This window comes from Thamnophis elegans, chromosome 3, assembly GCF_009769535.1.
Source record: "Thamnophis elegans isolate rThaEle1 chromosome 3, rThaEle1.pri, whole genome shotgun sequence".
Lineage (NCBI taxonomy): Eukaryota > Metazoa > Chordata > Lepidosauria > Squamata > Colubridae > Thamnophis > Thamnophis elegans.
This window is the reverse complement of record NC_045543.1, coordinates 64,225,754-64,245,026: the sequence shown is the minus strand read 5'-3', so window position 1 is coordinate 64,245,026 and position 19,273 is coordinate 64,225,754. Positions and strand designations below refer to the sequence as shown.

The 19,273-nt window shown below is 37.2% G+C and overlaps 1 protein-coding gene across 1 annotated transcript in view; it reads right to left on the bottom strand.

Moving 5' to 3' along the window:
• Positions 1 to 3,001: 3,001 nt before the first annotated feature.
• Positions 3,002 to 19,273, bottom strand: part of CAAP1 (caspase activity and apoptosis inhibitor 1) — a 34,102-nt gene continuing 17,830 nt past the window's right edge. The window contains exons 5-6 of the mRNA XM_032214474.1: positions 15,542 to 15,615; positions 3,002 to 5,050 (exon numbers count right to left, since the gene is read on the bottom strand). Of these exons, the coding sequence (XP_032070365.1) occupies positions 4,713 to 5,050; positions 15,542 to 15,615 (412 nt within the window). The 3' untranslated portion in view covers positions 3,002 to 4,712. The remainder of the gene's footprint in view (positions 5,051 to 15,541; positions 15,616 to 19,273) is intronic.

Genomic DNA, 19,273 nt, shown 5'->3' with positions numbered 1-19,273 from the left:
GAGGATGAAAAAAAGAGATCTCGGACCCCATCACATGTGTGTGTACCATTAGGGAATTTTATTTTATCTATCACTTTTCACACTCACTTAAATTTAACTGCATTTGCATTCGATTAACCATTCTTCAATTTAAATAAGATTGTTCTAAAGCTCTTCTCACACATATTTGGTTTTTGCTATCTTGATATCATCTGCAAAGTTTTAATTCTGTTTTCTGACGTCAAGATCCATAGCTGTATCTTCTGCTATGTGATACACTGTAAAATATAGAAGATGCACTATGTGTAATTTCTCTTTAATTAAATAGGAGCCAATCTAGTTCCAATATTCTTTAAAATACTACACATAATGATGGTGGTTATGAGATGGAAAAAGCGTTTTGTTTCTTCATAGAAACAAATGATGGCATTATCCATTCAGTTGTGTCTGACTCTTAGCTATTCTATGGGCACGTCTCTCCTCATCTTTCAATCTTGAGTTCTTTCAATTTTTTATACTCTTGCTGGTGTCAACTTTGATGGAGTCCAGCCACCGTGTTCTTTGGCGGCCTAGTTTCCTTTTACAGCTAACTCTTCCAAGCAAAATTGCTTTCTCCAGTGATAAAGAAACAAAAAGTAAAATAAAATATATAAGTATGAAGCGTTGTGAGCTAGGAGGAAAAGGTTACTCACTCATTGTATTCTTTTAGACATCAGTGAGTCTAAACCTGACTTTCTGAAAAACAAAGTCATGAACTGTTTAATATACAGTTGCATAAAAGATGCTGCTGCAATAAAAGTACTTAACAATAACGAGTTTTAAGGCTTAAATATTATTTAGATAGTTCATTAAAAGAAACTTTCATGAATCAGGTGATTAAGTACCAAAATAATGTTAATATTGAGCAAATACAAAATTAAATAGTCCTAAACTCATACTACATATTTCTGAGAAGCGAACTGTTTGAATTGTGTAGGTTTCATTTTTAATGAATGTGTTGTTTTCCAAACAAGTCCTACATGAAAACAAATATAAACCAATTTTATATTTCCAAAACTAATAAAAAACGTAATTCTAATCTCTATGAAACTATTCCAATCACATATGCCTATGTGATTCCTTCCATTATTCACAAGGACTAGCTGAAATTTCGTCAGAGGTTTTTACTTTATAAATTTTAAATGAAACCAACGTTACCTAAAAATGTGGCTTCTAAATGCCCCTTATATGTTTGGCTCACTGATCATTTCTGGAAACTAAAGGCAGGATTTGCTGAAACACCAGAGGATCAATCTCTATTCATTCCTCTCCTAGATTTCTCCCTTGGTCAACTGACATACCGTATATACTCGAGTATAGGCCGACCCGAATATAAGCCGAGGCACCTAATTTCACCACAAAAACTGGAAAAGTTATTGACTCGAGTATAAGCCTAGGGTGGGAAATGCAGCAGCTACCGATAAATTTCAAAAATAAAAATAGATACAAATAATGCCATTGCCTATTGAATAACATATACAGCCTGCCTGTGCCCATTAAATATACAGTAGCCATTGTAAAAATTTGCTCTGCATAACAAATTATTATCACAATACCGGTGTATTCAATGAAATACTTCACTCACCTCATGATGCTGATGTCCCGCTGTGATGATGATGTCCCGCCTCCTATGACACACGGCACAGTGATTCCTATCATTGGATCACTGTACCAGAGGAGGTGGGACATCGCTATGTGGCTGCTTGCCATAACAAGGAGGAGGTGGGACATCGTTGCAGAGCGGCAGGAGGGGGAGGAAGGGGAATCGTAAGATAGCCCTGCATTACCGTATATACTCGAGTATAGGCCGACCCAAATATAAGCCGAGGCACCTAATTTTACCACAAAAAACTGGAAAAGTTATTGACTCGAGTATAAGCCTAGGGTGGGAAATGCAGCAGCTACCGGTAAATTTCAAAAATAAAAATAGATACCAATAATGTTTTTGAATATTTATTTCAAAGAAAAACAGTAAACTAGCGGTGTATTCAATGAAATACTTCACTCACCTCATGATGCTGATGTCCCGCTGTGATGATGATGTCCCGTGCAGCCGCGGGAGCGATGTCCCGCCTCCTATGACACACGGCACAGTGATTCCTATCATTGGATCACTGTACCAGAGGAGGTGGGACATCGCTATGTGGCTGCTTGCCATAACAAGGAGGAGGTGGGACATCGTTGCAGAGCGGCAGGAGGGGGAGGAAGGGGAATCGTAAGACAGCCCTGCATTACATTAGAACGTGAGGAGGGGGGATGGTGCGGTGCGCGCTGCGCGGCAAACTGACACAGAGGGAGGGGAAACTCACAGGGGCACTGGGCCATTCACGAGTGTCACCCAGCGGCATGGCCCCGCCCCTTTTTCTCCTCCATTTCGGGCAAATTTTTCACTGACTCGAGTATAAGCCGAGGCGGCTTTTTTCAGCCCAAAAAGTGGGCTGAAAAACTAGGCTTATACTCGAGTATATACAGTACATTAGAACGTGAGGAGGGGGGATGGTGCGGTGCACGCTGCGCGGCAAACTGACACAGAGGGAGGGGAAACTCAGGGGCGCTGGGCCATTCACGAGCGTCACCCAGCGGCATGGCCCCGCCCCTTTTTCTCCTCCATTTCGGGCAAATTTTTCACTGACTCGAGTATAAGCCGAGGCGGCTTTTTTCAGCTCAAAAAGTGGGCTGAAAAACTAGGCTTATACTTGAGTATATACAGTACACACTCTAGGAGAGAAATAAACCTATTTCCTTTTTTGCTACCCATCTTTCTCTCTTTATTCCAGTTTATGATGTTTACCTGATTCCAGAATATAGGATGATATAAAATGGGTATTTCTTCACCAGTTTGTCTTCATTCCTTCCTGTTTTGCAGTAACATAGAACAAGTAACCACACTGAGTTTGGTATACTTCTATATCCTGCAAAGCTTTTTGGCATGTGCTGCCCTCTCCAATTTAGATTCCTCACTAGATCCAAACATTTTTATTGGGGGGGGGGGGGAAGTTCCGAATCTGCACTTAAGAAATCAATTTATTGCCAGTCATTTGTATATATTGGTTTCCCACCTGTGTTTTCAAACTGTTGTGCTTCATACCCTGAATAAAGAACTACAAAGCATTTGCACGTTCAAACAAAATCACTTCTTTTTTTTAACATTTCACATCTGATCTTACTCTTCTCTATAGTTCATAATAGCCAAATATTTAAGAAAGAAACAAAACTCCCTCTAAATTAAGTGTAAATGTAATTTCACTTTGCCAAAGAGAAGCTCCAAAACATTACTGATAAAGAACAGAAAAGAACCTTACAGGTCAAGAAATTAAGTATTTCTGTACCACTTGTTCTAACAGTCAGGTGCCTCTGTAGCATTCTTTGAGTTTCAAATTTTACTTTCATCATACTGATTATGCAATCTAAGCCATGCTTAAAGATTTATATTTAATTATCAATTTACATTCAGCAATTTACATACTTATCTACTCTCAACCACCAAAAGTTGCTTTATAGGGTTATGACAGCAATTGGGACTGGTATTGCCATCACTAAATGTGTAACATCACTTAGGATGACAAGCCCAGCAATCCAGTTGCCCTTGTAACCCTATGTAACTCTTAATGACTATGCAGGTCATTCAGTGGGAAGAGGCAGGAATCCCAGATAAGGAGCATGGAGGATACTGCAGGAGGGCACCAGGGAGTGGTGGGCTGCCTGGCAGGAGCCAGGACTAAGTACTGGAGGGGGTGGCTGGGGAAATGCTATGAAGTACAAAATCCCTGGTATCTCATACTCCCTAGTGGGATTCCTCGGGAGAAAAAGTAGCAAGAGCAATTTACACAATTATTTGTGATCTTCTCTGCCAGCTTCCCCATTGACTTTGCTTGTGGGAAGCTGGCAGGAAAGGTTGCAAATGGTGATCATGTGACTGCAGCTTGCCCAGGTGCTTGAGCACCTTCTTTGAGATCACATGACCACATGGATGCTGCAATGACTGCAACTTCATGGACTCATCATAGGTCCCCCCTCATTTATCATCACTGTAATTTTGAACAGTCACTGAAGAAGTGGTCATTAGTCAAGGACTGCCTGTATAGAATTTAAGATAACAGACAGATATCCAAAATCATCGTTAAGAGGGACATGAATTATATTTAATTTCAAACCATAGAATTATGAACATTTGTTGCTGGCACCAAAGCAATCACAAAGCATCATAAATGATGATGATGATGATGATGATGACGACGACGACACAAGATATTCTTGTGGTCTGTACCTTCCTAAATGCGTGGTGCTTCTATGTTTTACTTCCCTGCAGATATATAGCTGCTATCTAAACGCAACCAAAGCTTCAATTCCTCAAAAGCTAGAGATAACCCTGGGATTATTCTGGTCTATAGAGCAACAGGATTTAACTGCATCCATACTGCCTCTGACTCTGGTTTCCAATTCACATTGGGAAATAATCTAACCCGAACTGGAAAATAAGGACAGCATCAAACCAATCCATTTATATAAGTCACAGAAGCAGATTGACGGCCCTGATAAACCGCTGCCAACTATTTCGGCTATGAGCTAGAATGCCCAAAGTGCTTGAATGAGGAATGTCAAAACTAGTCCAAATAGACCATAGAGTGGAAAGAAGCTGACCCTACACTCATCAGAGCAAATCCAACTATCTAACAAATGAAACAGCCCTGCAGCTATTTTTTTACATCTCCAGCTTTCATAAGGGCCTTAATAGCCCGCGCTCGCATCTCAAGCTCCAGGAGTTCCAGCTGCTGTGCTGATGGCTGAACATCATCTGTTGAAGGAACTGCTAAAGCTGCCGCCTTGGGATCCTTTGGGGAGGATTCAGCAAGCCCCAGGATTTCGTTGACACTTTTCTCAATGTCTTTCTGAAGGTCATCTATCTGACCGTCTCCACTTCCAACTGTCCGTTCTGGCACATCTGGATTATCTTCTTCGTTGCATGGTCCTTCGATGTCACTGTCGTATGCATCTGCATTGATGCTGAGAATATCGCTATCTTCTCCTTTGCCTGCGGCAGAAAATGAATAAATTCAGAAGGCTCACCAAAAAGGAAGAGATGCTTTTCACCACCTTGCAGTTGCTTTTGCACACAAATATTCCTTTGCCCAGATTTAAAGTATAAGAAAGGTCATCTATAAATTAAAAACAAGTTTCTCTCTTTCCGGCCCTCTCCCTACCTTAAGACTGATTTAATTTAGACGAGTTTTAATGCATTTTTATTCCAATTTACAAGAACATGCAGTAGTCCAAAGCAGCAGTGCTTGGAAAATTTATTCCATCGTATGGAATTGCATGATCTATTTTCCTAATTAAAATGTCATAAGGTTTTATATCATAAGGACGCTTCTGCATTTCAAAATGAAAGTTGATGTGGGAAGCCTCTGGGACTGACTACTGTTTATTATTTTAGAAGTAAATTTAATTCCTAAAGTGCAGTTTAAAAGTACTCTAAAAATTACTTTATGTACTGTAACAAAAATACAAAAATAGTTATCAGTACAGTAGTATACGTATTAGATATATCTAAGCAAAGACATTCAGTGAGGTTTAGATTTCAATTTAGGTTTCCTTCATAACAATTATGGCATTCTTATTTGCTTAGTTATGTTTGATGGAAGCAATAGGCTTGATGAGAGCCAATAAATTACATTTGAATCCTTAGAAGACAGAAGTGTGGTTGATGGCCAGATCTCTCATTCTGGTGCATAATATGGAGCTTCTCCTGGACTCACCAACTCCTACTCAAGGAGCAATGCAATTGTGGTCAGGAGGGCTTTTGTGCGATGGCAAGTCGTGCACCAGTTACATCCTTTCTTGGACCAACAATCTCTGCTCATAGTCACACATGGCCTAGTCACCTCCCGTCTGGACTATTACAACACACTCTACATGGGACTGCCCTCGAAAAGAATCCATAAGCTTCAATTGGTTCAAAATGCAGAAGCCCATGTGGTTTTGTGCAGACCTAGATGTGCACGTGCCATCACTTCCGAGGGAGCTGCATTGACTACTGATTTGCTTCTGGGTCCAATTCAATTGTCACATTCAAAGCCCCGCATGGCTTGGGACCAGGTTATCTTAAGGACCATCTTTTCCCAGCCACATTGACCCAACCCATCACAACAGGGAGGCAGGGAATGTTATGGATCCAAGGAGGTCCATCTAGCGGAACCAAAAAAAAAAGGGTCTTCTCCATAGCCACTCCCTCCCTGTGGAACACCATCCCCATGGAGATAAGATCGGCCGCCCACTTTGATACTCTTTTGCAAGGTCCTGAAGATCTGGTTTTGCCAACAGGGAATCCCAGAGTGGGACAGAGCCATTGAACAGTTCATTTGATTGTTGTCACCAGGAGGGGGCTTATTGCTTTTTTTTATTGGTTTTGTATTGATCTTTTATCCTTGTAAGCCACCTGAAGCCACTGAAAGTGAGTTGGGAGGCCATATAAATTTTCTTACATAAATAAATGAAGTACACTAAAATTTTGCCCCGAAAATTCATAAGGCCTTTACACCATGCTCCTAGAGTTGGGAGGCCATATAAATTCTCTTACATAAATAAATGAAGTACACTAAAATTTTGCCCCGAATATTCATAAGGCCTTTACACCATGCTCCTACAAATGTCTATTTTCACTTCCCAATCTTTAGTTAACCTGTATCTAGTGATCCATGGTGTGATAATGTCTACATTACTGTAAAATGAGATTGTTTTGGATGGTCCCAAAGCATTAGGTAATACAGAATTATGTTATATCTATACTTGGTTATTTGTACTAGTCAGTTATTGGTGTGGATTTACAAAGCCCTGAACAGCATAGTACCAAATAATTAGTTGGGAAGCCTCTCTCTCCTCTAATATATCATCTTATTAAGATTTACAGTGACAGTTTTCCTGTGGTGCTGATAGTGACTGCATATGTTCCTGATTCTATTCTATAGTTTTAATATATTAATATTTTATAGTTTGTATTTTAATTGTTGTAAACTGCCTTGTGTCTGATACACAAATGTAACAACTGCAGTGTGAGCTTATCCCAATCTGAGGATGCACTAAGGCTCAGAAATTTTAGAAGTGATTTCTATAAATACTAGAGTGCCGTTGTATAATTCAACCTTCTCCGGTATAGTACTTTCTTTTACATAGGAATTCTGATACCAATTGTGGACACCTGTTTGGGAAAATTTGTTTAAGTTATACCACCTTTGACATTTCCATTAGGTTTAAGAATAATGCAACAAGATAACTGAGGTACTAAAAATGTAAGTCCCAAATTCTCTTGGATGTTCAAAACCAGCTGTGAGGATCTTTTAATCCAGAGAAACTGACGTTCTCAACATCGGCAAAGGTTAAGATGTTTGGATATCAACTCCTGGAATTCCCCAGTCAGCAGTTGAAATTCACATATCTTAAAAGTTGCCAAGGTTGAAAAACATTGATGTAGAGTATGGATTTTATTCTTTGATACTAAAAGAAAATATATATTTATATGATATTGAGTCATCAGGTACTACAAATGTAGTCATTTATACTTTGAAGCTATCTATTAGTGGTGGTGCAGTGGTTAGAGTGCAATTACAGCAGGCCACTTCTGTTGTCTGCCAGCTGCCTGCAATTTGTCAGTTCAAATTTCACCAGGCTCAAAGTTGACTCAGCCTTCCATCCTTCCGAGGTGGATAAAATGAAGACCCAGATTGTTGGGGGCAATATGCTGTCTCTGTAAACTGCTTAGGGAGGGTTGTAAAGCACTGTAAAGCTGTATATACGTCTAAGTGCTAGTGCTATTAATTATTAACAGAGCAATTTAATACTACAAAACAGTACAATGACAGATTTCGTAAGCAGTAGAATACAGAGACAAAGAAAGAACATGTTTTGCTGGATCAGGTCAAAGCCCCAATTAGTTCAGCATTATAACAGTACCATCTACATAAAGCCAAATGTCCTTTTGAAGCTACTAATGAAGATACTTTCAAGATCTCATGAGTCTATTCATAGCTATTATGGTTAAACATCATAGTTTCTGCTGTGAATTTGTTAAAACAAAGTTATTTAAACACTTTTAGAAGTTATTTTCACCCTTTCTGACACAATTAGGCATTGTGTGAAACTTTTTTTTTACTTACAATGAACTTCAGCAGGTTTAAACAATTTTATGAAGTGTATAAACACTTTTATAACCTTGCTACCTTTTTGTCTTAATCACTTTTAAATTATTATTTTTTCTGATTTTTTTTCCAGCACAGTAGTTTCCTGATGATTTTCCACTCAAGGATTCAAGCTGGCTTATCTTTTCACAATGCAACCCCTTTGACTGGCTGTGGCCATCTGTTCGACTTGGTCAAAGAACAAATAATGAATTACAATACTTAATTGATAATACTTAAAAGAACTGGCAAAATAATCATGTCGGGGTCAATATGCCTCCATTGACCTACTTCCCCAAATTAGAGGCTGCTATTACTTATTAAGGAAGTAGCAGGACTTTTATGTACCTTGGGAAATGTAGATCTGGATGGGGTACACCGGGGAACCATATTGCCAATTCTCTAGAATGATGGAAAAATTACTGTGACAATCTGACTGATCTAGAAATCTGAAAATTAATTTTACTCTTCTACAAATTAACATAATTGTTATGTAATTAACAATGATTGTAAAGTCATTGATAATCATTAAAGCAACAATACCTTAAAATTTAATTCCTTGACCATTCTTTAATCAATTTATTTCTAACCCTATTTGCAGATTAAATTGTAAAAAAACATGGGAAATCCTAACTAAGGTAGTAGTAGAAATGGCCTTTGCTCTGCATCAATCCAGCGAAGCAACTCTTCAAGGCATTTTGAGTGAATGATGCAGGCAAGACAGATTTAGCTTTAGTAGCACACACTGAAGGAATTTCATCTTGGATATCAGCACATATCTAAGCACTTCAAAAACATTCCCACAAGCAGCATACAGCTGTATTTTGTAAGATGGAGGGAGAAACCTTTAAAGAAAAATATAGCAAGATGAGACAAAGAGGTGAAAAAAAGAAAAGAAAAAAATGCATGTGAATGGATGCACTTGGCCATGCTTAGAGATTCTAAGTCATCCAGGTCATAGATGTTCCAAAAGTGCTTTTTCAAACGGCAACTCATCTTTCTTTTTTCTCTTGAAGATGTTTTGCTTCTCCTACAAGAAGCTTCTTCAGTTCTGCCTGAATGGTGGAGAATGGAAGGATTTATATTCCTTGCAGTCATCTAGTCTTTAACCCTCTTTCTGACAGTCATTGAGGCTATTTGGATAGCTCCAATCCATCCTGAGACCACTTGGAGAGTGCTAACAACCCGATGACTGCAAGAAGCATAATCCTTCTCTTCTCCACCATAAGTCAGAATTGAAGAAGGTTCTTGGATGAGAAGTGAAAGGTCTTCAAGAAAAAACAAAAAAGTCCAATTGCCTTTGGGATGCATTCGGGCATTAAAAATCCCAATCTCAATAATCAGAATGAAAATCCCAGATATGTCTATCTAATCAGACTTTATTGGGACAGGTAGATTAATTCTTAGAATTACTGTATTTTTTCGGAGTATAAGACATACCGGAGTATAAGATGCACCAAGGTTTTGAAGAGGTAAATTTAAAAAAAAGTAGGTAGGTAGGTAGGTAGAGGGAGAGAGAAGGAGAGAGAGAGAGAGATAGTAGGTAGGTAGGGAGAGAGAGTAGTTAGGTAGGTAGATAAAGGGATAGAGAGAGAGAAATAGTGATAAAGAAATACAGTAGGTAGAGAGAGAGAGTGTGTAGGTAGGTAGGTAGAGGGATAGAGAGAGAAATAGAAAGAGGGAGAAATACAGTAGATAGGTAGGGAAAGAGAGAGAAAGTAGGTAGGTTGGAAGGTAGAGGGATAAGTAGGGAAAGAGAGAGAGTAGGTAAGTACGTAGGTAGATAGAGAGGGAGAGAAATACAGTAGATAGGTAGGGAGAGAGGGTAGGTAGGTAGGTAGAGGAGGAGAAAGAGAGAGAAATACAGTAGGTGGGTAGGGAGAGAGAGGGAGTAGATAGGTAAGTAGATGTTTCCAGGTGTTATTTATCCATGTGCCGGAGAAGGAAATCGCTGACAATCTGCAGCACCTAAGACTTTCTTTCTGCTGGCACACACCTGATCAATGTAATTCTCATCAATCAGTTAGAGCTTTCCAAAAGGGGGAAAAAAGTTTTTGCACTCTGCAAACCTCATGAAAACGGGCCGTTTTTCACGAAAACAGGCCCGTGTTTTTTTTAAAAGGCATGAATAGCCTGGGGGGGGGGCTTGCAGAGGGAAGTGGGGTGGGGGGCAAAAAGAAGCAAAAAACGCCCCTTTTTGGTCAAAAAATTTGCATGCACAGCCTTATGGAGGCTTATAGAGTGCTCCTTGGGGCTGGGGGAGGGCAAAAAACAGGCAGTTTTTTGCTCATTTCTGCCCTCCCCAGTCCCCAGGAGCTCTCTGAAAGCTTCCATAAGGGTATGCACGATCATTTTGGTGAGGGGGTGGGGCTTCGGGAGGCAAAAATTGCTGTATTCGATGTATAAGATGCACCCAGATTTTCAGCCTCTTTTTTGAGGAAAAAAGGTGCGTCTTATATTCCGAAAAATACAGTAAATGGTTGGCATTACTATGTGGTGGTACAGTGGTTAGAATGCAGTACTGCAGTACTAACTCACTGCCCAAAACCTGGAATTTGATCCTGACTGGTTCAAGTTTGACTCAGCCTTCCATCCTTCCGAGGTCGGTAAAATGAGGACCCAGATTGTTGGTGACAATATGCTGACTCTGTAAACCGCTTAGAGAGGGCTGTAAAGCACTGTGAAGCGGTATATAAGTCTAAGTGCTATTGCTATTACGTACTAGGCTCTAGTCAAATTACCCAGATACTGCAATTTGCTTGTCATTTTTACATAATAAAAAAGGCCTGCTAAGCACTTTTCCCATGTGTGCTAGTCTCTATTCATTGTGAAGGTTTCAGAAACCAAAGCTTCTATAAGAGAGTTGCTACCCTAACTATTCCACTGTTTGGCAATAATAATATATGAGTTGGCAACATGAATACTTCTTTTGGAAAATGTGACAGAGAAATAAAAACTTTTTCCTACACACAAAAAAGTTAATATTCTGCATTTGATCTTTATACCAATTACTTTTCATTCACATCAAAGTCTGTCCAAAAACTGAGCAGCAGAATACATATTACTGAAATTAATCTACAGCCATTCCAAACAACTTAAAGCAAGACTACTTTTTTCTCCCTCTCAAGTCAAAAGTAGAGTGAAAAAGCCTTTAAAAAACTATTCTGGTTTTAAATCTTTTCTGAAAGAAATGCCATAACTTTCATTGTGTGCGTATGTGCATTGGGTCTTGTGTTTATGAGCTAGGAAGAAAATCTTTAGAAAAACATACTTTCTTTGACTTTTTATGATATAACTGGTATCTGGAGGGAGAAAAAAATCAATACTGAACACTAAGAGAAATGTATAATAAATGCTCTTGCCCATAAAGTAGGAAGTAGCTTTTCTTGGGGGAAAAACCTGGAAAGTAAAGCATTGCACAAGTAATTTTACAGATATTAGAAATATAGATAAATAGATAGCTGCAGTATATAAATATTATGATTTCATCAGTAATATCAAAATGGCAAAACCAAAACTGCACAGAGCTCTATTTGCAAGTTCTGATTTCAGCAATTGATACTTTAAGACTATTTTTTGTCAAACTATGTACCTTTCAGACAGACAGACAGACAGACAGAGTGTGTGTGTGTGTGTGTGTGTGTGTGTGTGGTTTAGCAGAACCAGGAAAACCATATTAAATGCATCATACTTAAACTGGGCATAGAGCAACACTTGCAGTGTAGGAAATATAGCTATGATTGTGATTTTCTATTTCTTAGTTACATCTGATTATGTGCCAACAAATAGTTATGGAACCTTAACAACTACGCAGATAGATATGCCCCAAAGGGATCCTTCCCAATCTGACTCTTCAAATCTTCCAAAGGTCAACCTATTGTTCATCTGCCTGACTGATAGATAGCCTCTTCTTCTCTTTCGTTTTACCATTAACAGCATTATAGACTTTTCTAGAGAAATGTTTCACATAAGTCTAGTTTGATCATTTGAGCCTGGTCCCTTGCATCTTAAGGGATAATTGTGGGTTGGTATTTTTGATGATCCATTTGTCAGTTTTCTTGACTATCTACAACAGGGGTGTCAAACTGGCGGCCCATGGGCTGAATGTGTTATCCACAGACCACGCCCACACCCACCCCAGCTCCACAAAGGCAAAAAACATTGTGATACATCACATCATGAGTTTGACACTTGTGATCTACAATATTCTCAAAAATCTTCTCCAAAGTTCAAAATACTGTGAATACTCCAAAATTGAAAACCATGAATATGCTTCCTATCCTGTTTCTTCAAAGTCCAACTCTCACTTCCATACAATATCACAAGTAAATCCATTGTTTGTATGATTCTGATTCCTGTGGATGTACAGGAATCCTGTACATCCACAGGAATCAGCATCTTGATATCTTTTTCAAGGCCTTCACTGATACACTACTAATCTGTTTGGGCGATTTGAAATTGAATGTGATCATAAAAACTCACCAACCTCCTTCTCTTCTACATGAGTAGTTGGAACATAAACTTTAAAACTGTCACATTAAAGAGTTTAATTGATAGTACTAGGTCGCTAATTGAACTGTAACCATGCTACGATTAGGAATGGCTAACTAAGTTGGTAGCCATTCCTAACTATGAAAGCAGTGTTGTTCCTTATTTCTCATGTCTTGAGTAGTAAATAGTATGATGCTCTGACTAAAAGTATTCAATCCTAATCCACTTCCATTTGCTGATGCCTAAGATGTTAATTTGTAGTTATTTTATTTTTCCTTTGATGGTGTTGGTTTTCCTGTGTTCGTGTTTTTTACATTCTATATTCCCACTGTAATTCTATTTTTGCCATTTTGGATTTTTTTTTGTCTGCATGGCAACAACAGCAACTAGACATCCTGAAGGCTTTAATCTAACCATGTCATAAACACCACTGAGCTCTTTCTCAATAGCACGTTAAGTGCATCTGGCCTTAAGGGCTCATCATCTGGTGCTGTATCATCAATCACTTTATCTTACGCATCATGTGCATATGTGGAGGAGGGAGTTTTGGTAAAACACAGGAGTCATTTTCCATTGCCTTCTCCTGCACAGCTTTTGCCACTGCCACTAAAGGTACCATAAGTATCCTCCTATATTACTGCTGCCCAATATAATTGCCTACATGCTTTAACTGGGCAGCTGGAATGACCTTTATGTTCTGATGACCCTGTTGTGATTATATACTCTTGGTATATATTCCCAACATGTTTTGCTCATTCATGAATTGACACCATAGAGCAGTGCAGCAGGATAGGCGTGGGGTGAATTATAACAACTACAGTTATAAAGCAAAAGTTCAAAATCAGTAATTTGGAACCTCTGAAAAATTTAGCCATCAATATTGCCTTCTGAGAAATAGTTGTCAATATAATAATCAAATATTCAACTTGTACCTATGTGATGCAATATTTAATTTTCTACCACCTAAGAAAAGCAATCAAAAATCATACTGCCAGAAACAAATGAGAAGTGTGAAAGACCAAATGAAATGGGAATCAATAGGATTAAGGAATGGAAAATTCTTTTGCCTTGCTACAGGGTAATAGTCCATATTTACTTAATATACTGTTCAGCTAATCAGAAGCTCTTCAGTAAGAGATCACATTCCCCACTGAATAAGCCTTGTTCAAAGATCAGAAGTTATGTTCTGACATACTCATCTCTTCTTGTCAAAGGCAACTGTTCCAAGTAAAAGAAGAACTGACCTGAGGGACTGAGGCAAAAGTATTTTTTAGAGAAATCATTTCTCCTTTTCCTCAAGAAGTTATCTGACTCTGAAAATAAGTGTTATCAGCCTGGATTTTTTTGTTCAGTGCTTGAAATCTCCACAGATGTATGCTACACAATAATGACACGGCTATAATGGCCTAAGAAATGTTTAATTAGTTGAGCTCCTTTATTCTCCTTTTTTGCATCCGTAATTTTACATAGTAATAAAAGTCTCTGGTGGTATTTCTCTCATTATCTTTATCATTTTATCAAAATGAAAACCTACATTTATACTTTCAACTAAAATGGTGAAATTTATTTCTGAGTTCTTAATTTCTGTCTCTGAATCACTTTTTCTTAAGATTTTGTATTTTTCATCTTCAGCATCACAGTGTAGAATAAGAACAGTTACTAAGTTTTGCCATTTTATGCTTTCACATTTTCCAAAGCTCCTTAAAACGTTAACATCCTGACTAGAACTGTTGTCATTGCCTAAAGCCATCATGAAAACGGTGCTGATAAAGTCATAAAAAGGACAAAGAAGTAATCATCTGCAAGAAGTCATCAATTCCTCCTGATAGCAGAAAAAAAGGGAACAAATCTGCAGGAAACATGTCAATTCAAAGGTCATACCCGAGTGCAAAAAAGCAGTATTTAAACTATTCCTTAGAAAGTCACAGCATTTTACTAAAGCTTCATTGCCTCATAATTCTATTCTATTCCAGTCAAATTTTCTTTATTGGCTAGTAAAGAAAAATAAAGTATTTATTTCTACAGAAATAATTAGTGGGAATATGTATCCTAATAAGATCTTATTTGATCCAATCCTATAGTTTGTTGCACATACCTATCATCACAAAATAGATGGGGAATTGTTGAAATTCAAACAGACCCATAAATGGAATTTTTCACTGAATTCATACCCAACTGCCACCAATAAAATAAGTTATCCTCTTCCCTGCAATTTCTAACACACATTGTTCCTGTCAACTTTCCAAACTCTAGGTCAGCCTTCTACAAGGCTGAGGTATCAAATAGGTAGGGTTCAATTTTAAAATTTCTACAGGAGATAGATAGATCATCTGATAGGAATTCTGGGTCCTGAAATCCACACAACTGGAGGGACAGAATAAAATTGGACCTATGTCTATGAAGTAGTAACAGATGGAGTTTATCCTCATCACAACTGTGAATTTAGAGACACAATTTTCCTTTTCCTGTATGGTTGAATGAAAACCATTCATTAATATAAGACAACAACTGTATGAACAGTAGGACAATGCTGCTACTGAAGTTCCCCTGTTCTATCCATTATATTCTAACAGGAAAAAAAAACATAGTCAAAATCATGGTTAAAGAATTGGCATTATGAATATTGAGTTTACCTGATGGGAATGTGCAATCCATCTATGCCTGTTCTTCTCCTTACCTGACAACTAAAAACTAATTCAAAGTTTTATATCATATAAATATATATTTCCAAATAAATAGGTAGTGCTAATGCTTCTTTACAATATATTTATATGCATGGAAAGTTCCCCACCCACCCAATTTTCAGTCACATCACATCAGGATACCTAACACAAAACAGTTCGATTTTCTCCAATCCCTACCTTGTTTTGAATCCAGCCCTTCCAATTTGTTTTCTTCCTTCAAAGAAGAAGTAGAATCTATGCTATTGTCTTGCCTGAGAACAAGAACACATTTAAATTAGTTTGCCCTTTATAATTATAAAATAAGCACTTCAAATATATCAATACCTGCTTAGCACTCTATTTTATTGCTTGATTTATGTAATGACATAATCATAAATAATAGTAATACAATGAAGCATATATAGTATATTGACAGTTTTCAGAAAAAATTATATTAGTTTCTCTAGCCTGCTACTTTCCCCTCTAGATCTGATAAGGCAAGTTACTTTCAGAATTCCAAGCCAGCTTGAGAATTAGGAATTTATGGTCCCAATATACCTGGAGGGAACCAAGCTGGATAAAACTAAACTTGATGCAATGAATCTAAAGAATTATTTTAGAGGTTTCCGGGCATAATATATTTTGATATTATTTGGGCATAAGAAGAAGACCCTGTCGTTGAAAGTGCACTATATGAACTATATTACCAATAAAATAGCCAAATACAAAGAAGGTCGTTCTTTGCTTTTTTTAAATAAATATGAAAAAGGGAGTGTGGCTTCCACTCAAAATCTTTATTTCAGATAACAGTTAAACTGAGGAAGGTTCATCTTTCTTTGTAATTACCCAACCTAATGACTCCAAGAACACAGTAAGCTTATTTACAACTCAGAGTATTGCCTGGTTATCCATATCCTCTGCAAGTGATGACTATCAATAGTTTCAGTATTTTCTGCATAGAGTAATATGTGATATATTGATCATTGACCTTACCCCAAAGATATGTGCTCTACCTATTGTTGATTCTCCGAATGGGTTATGACCCTTTCTAGAAACAAAACAAAAAAACCATCTCTGACTTCTTAATATAATGCTTCCCCAGCTTCATCTTCCCAGAATGGCCTTCAGCATTTTAAGTCCTAAAGAAGTCTGACTGAAGAACTCAGAAGGACTAATAACCTACAAAAAAACCTGAAAACAATTACCTTTATGAATGGCAGGCCCACAAAGCCTCCAGCAGTGAATCTGTCTAGTGTTACTACCTTCAAAAACAGATTCTGAAAGTTAATTCTTTCTACATTAGATAGGATTAAAAGGTTCCCCAGCAAGCAGTTTTAGGAACAAACTAGGATGCCTCAAAATAAGCCCACAGTGTTGGATAAGAACTGTAAAACCCAGATAACTGCTACATAAAAAAATAAATTCAAACCTTGCATGCAGTGCTGCTCAATGCTACATTTGCAACTCCTAACACCATTGCTACCATCACAGTGATGATAAGGAATACATTTTAACAATAGTTTAGCCTTTATTCTCAAAACTGAAAATGATTTCAGGAAGGCAATTATACAATCTGCAACAAGGAATAGCCTAGCTCAAAACTGTGGCAAGGACATCTCTTTAAAATAGCCTTATTCATTTGACAGGTTATACAGAACTGGAAGAAAAATAACACATTTTCTGAAGAGTTGATGAGTGACCAATTTAAGAGATTTTTACACGCTTTCACCTTAATGTGAAGATGTCCACTGTACAGTGAGGGGACACTGCTAAATGGAGGACCTTATCTGTTGTCTAATTGTCTTTATACAACGCAATAACGGAAAAGAAAGACTATAAAACACACTTGAGAAAACAGGATACAGTTCTCCACAGGATTTTGAAATCAAGGCAGGCTAGTCCAGTTGCTGAGCTTAATGAGCATTTTAGTCATAAAATTATTTTATATTTATATAAGTAATTTCACATCTGAATTATTTTGTCTAACAATTATAAATACATATTATGTTAATATACATACACAATCAAAACACTGAATGACACTGCAGGTCAGAGTTAAACAAAAGCAGCAAAGAGTCTTCTGTTCTTCAAACCATTTTATCATGGAATAATCTTGTACCATAATAATTCTGGCAATATTTTAGATGCCATAGGATTTCTTATATGTAAAATAACAATATCATACCACAATACCATACAATTAATAGGACTTTTACCTACTTTAACTATGAAAAACATCAATGGTACATACAATCTTGAAATTATCCCACAGCTGGACATGCAAACAGTTCATAAGAATTAAATACAAATTGCAATGCCCTTAAAATTGCAGTGCCCTTTCAATACAAAGTTAAATACCAGCTATTCAAAGTATATTACAACCAGACTAAAAATATTTTTTTCATACATGCTGGCAAACAGGAGAAGGGTACTTGACAATGGTTCCCCTAGTTTTTTATATCCTTTTTTCTAACTGAACATAGGATAAAGACTTCAATTCCTGAATTAAATGGCAATCCTATAATCAAGCACTCCTCATCAGCAAACTAAAAGGATGGTTGGCCAAAATCTACTTTTATTGAGGAAGAAACTACCCAAGGGTATAGGTTCCAAAATAATACATTTTTTTCTTCCTTGAAACATGCTGACAAATTTCATTTGGGACTCAGATAGTTAGGCAGGAGCAACACAGTAACTTCTTTAGTTCTAATAACATGACTTGTAGTAGAGGTCATGGAAATGGTTACAGCCAACCTATTTAGCTCTGTCATTTTTCTGACAACTGAAGAGTCTGATACAAAGCCATCTGGAAGAAAAATGTAGTACCTGGTTTCTATCAACCACTTCAGCAGACAGAACTGTACATATACTAATAAGACAATGTGTTGTCCAAAACATTAACACTGAGAAATTCTTTGCTGTCACATACCGAATTTCTGATATAGGACTGCAATTGGTCTTTTAATATGCATGCATTTTCTGCCATCTTGTGGCTAAACAGTATAAATTTTAGGAACCACGTTTCCCAGTTAATTTTCATTTTAGCCAAACTACGCCAACTGATAAAGTCATTATTATACCATACCTTTTTACATAAATGAATATTGTTCAGGTTTTAAAGGTCATATCACACAATTCATTTCTAATTGCTGATAGAGAGTCATTACAAGTATTTATTTGTGGGGAAACATTGCTTTCTCACAATCTAATATATGCTAAAAATATTATCCCTCATATCTATTTACATCAAAATACTTTATTAAATATTGCCTGGTCACTTTTTTCTTTTTAATAAATAAATTTTTTAAAAAAGATCATTTCAAAGTCACTTATGGAAAATTTAATGCCTTAGGTTGATTCTTCTTCCTTTCCTGCTATGATTTTACAATAGATCTATAATTGTCCAATTAGTACATGTCTGTATCTTTTGAAGTTTTATAATACCCACTAAACAAGTCAACTATAGGCTTATTTTAGATTGGAAGGGCAGAAAGAGAAATCAGATCTACAAAAGATGTATTTTAGCAAAGACCTCAGATAACTCAAAATGATTACTATCTGAGAAATAACACAATCTCTTTACAAGGGAAACTGTTGGAATGTATACCTTTTTGCCTTTCAGGTGTATCAAAGCAGATTATAACTCAAGATCAAGTTCAATACTTATAATGCCATTCCCTCCTATGAATGCAGTTCAGAATGCAATGACTCCCAATTGAAGCCTGCAATTCTATGTACATTCAGAGAAACAATATTAAAGATTAGGATTTACTTTGAAATAAATAAGTTCATTGTACACATATGCAATCAAGAAAAAAAAGTTGTTCTCAAGATCCGGGGGGAGGAGCCTGTCGCCGAGGAGGGCTCAACCGAGCTCCTCTCAGAGATCTGGTCTGTATATCTAAATAAGATCATAGATATCACCCCTTT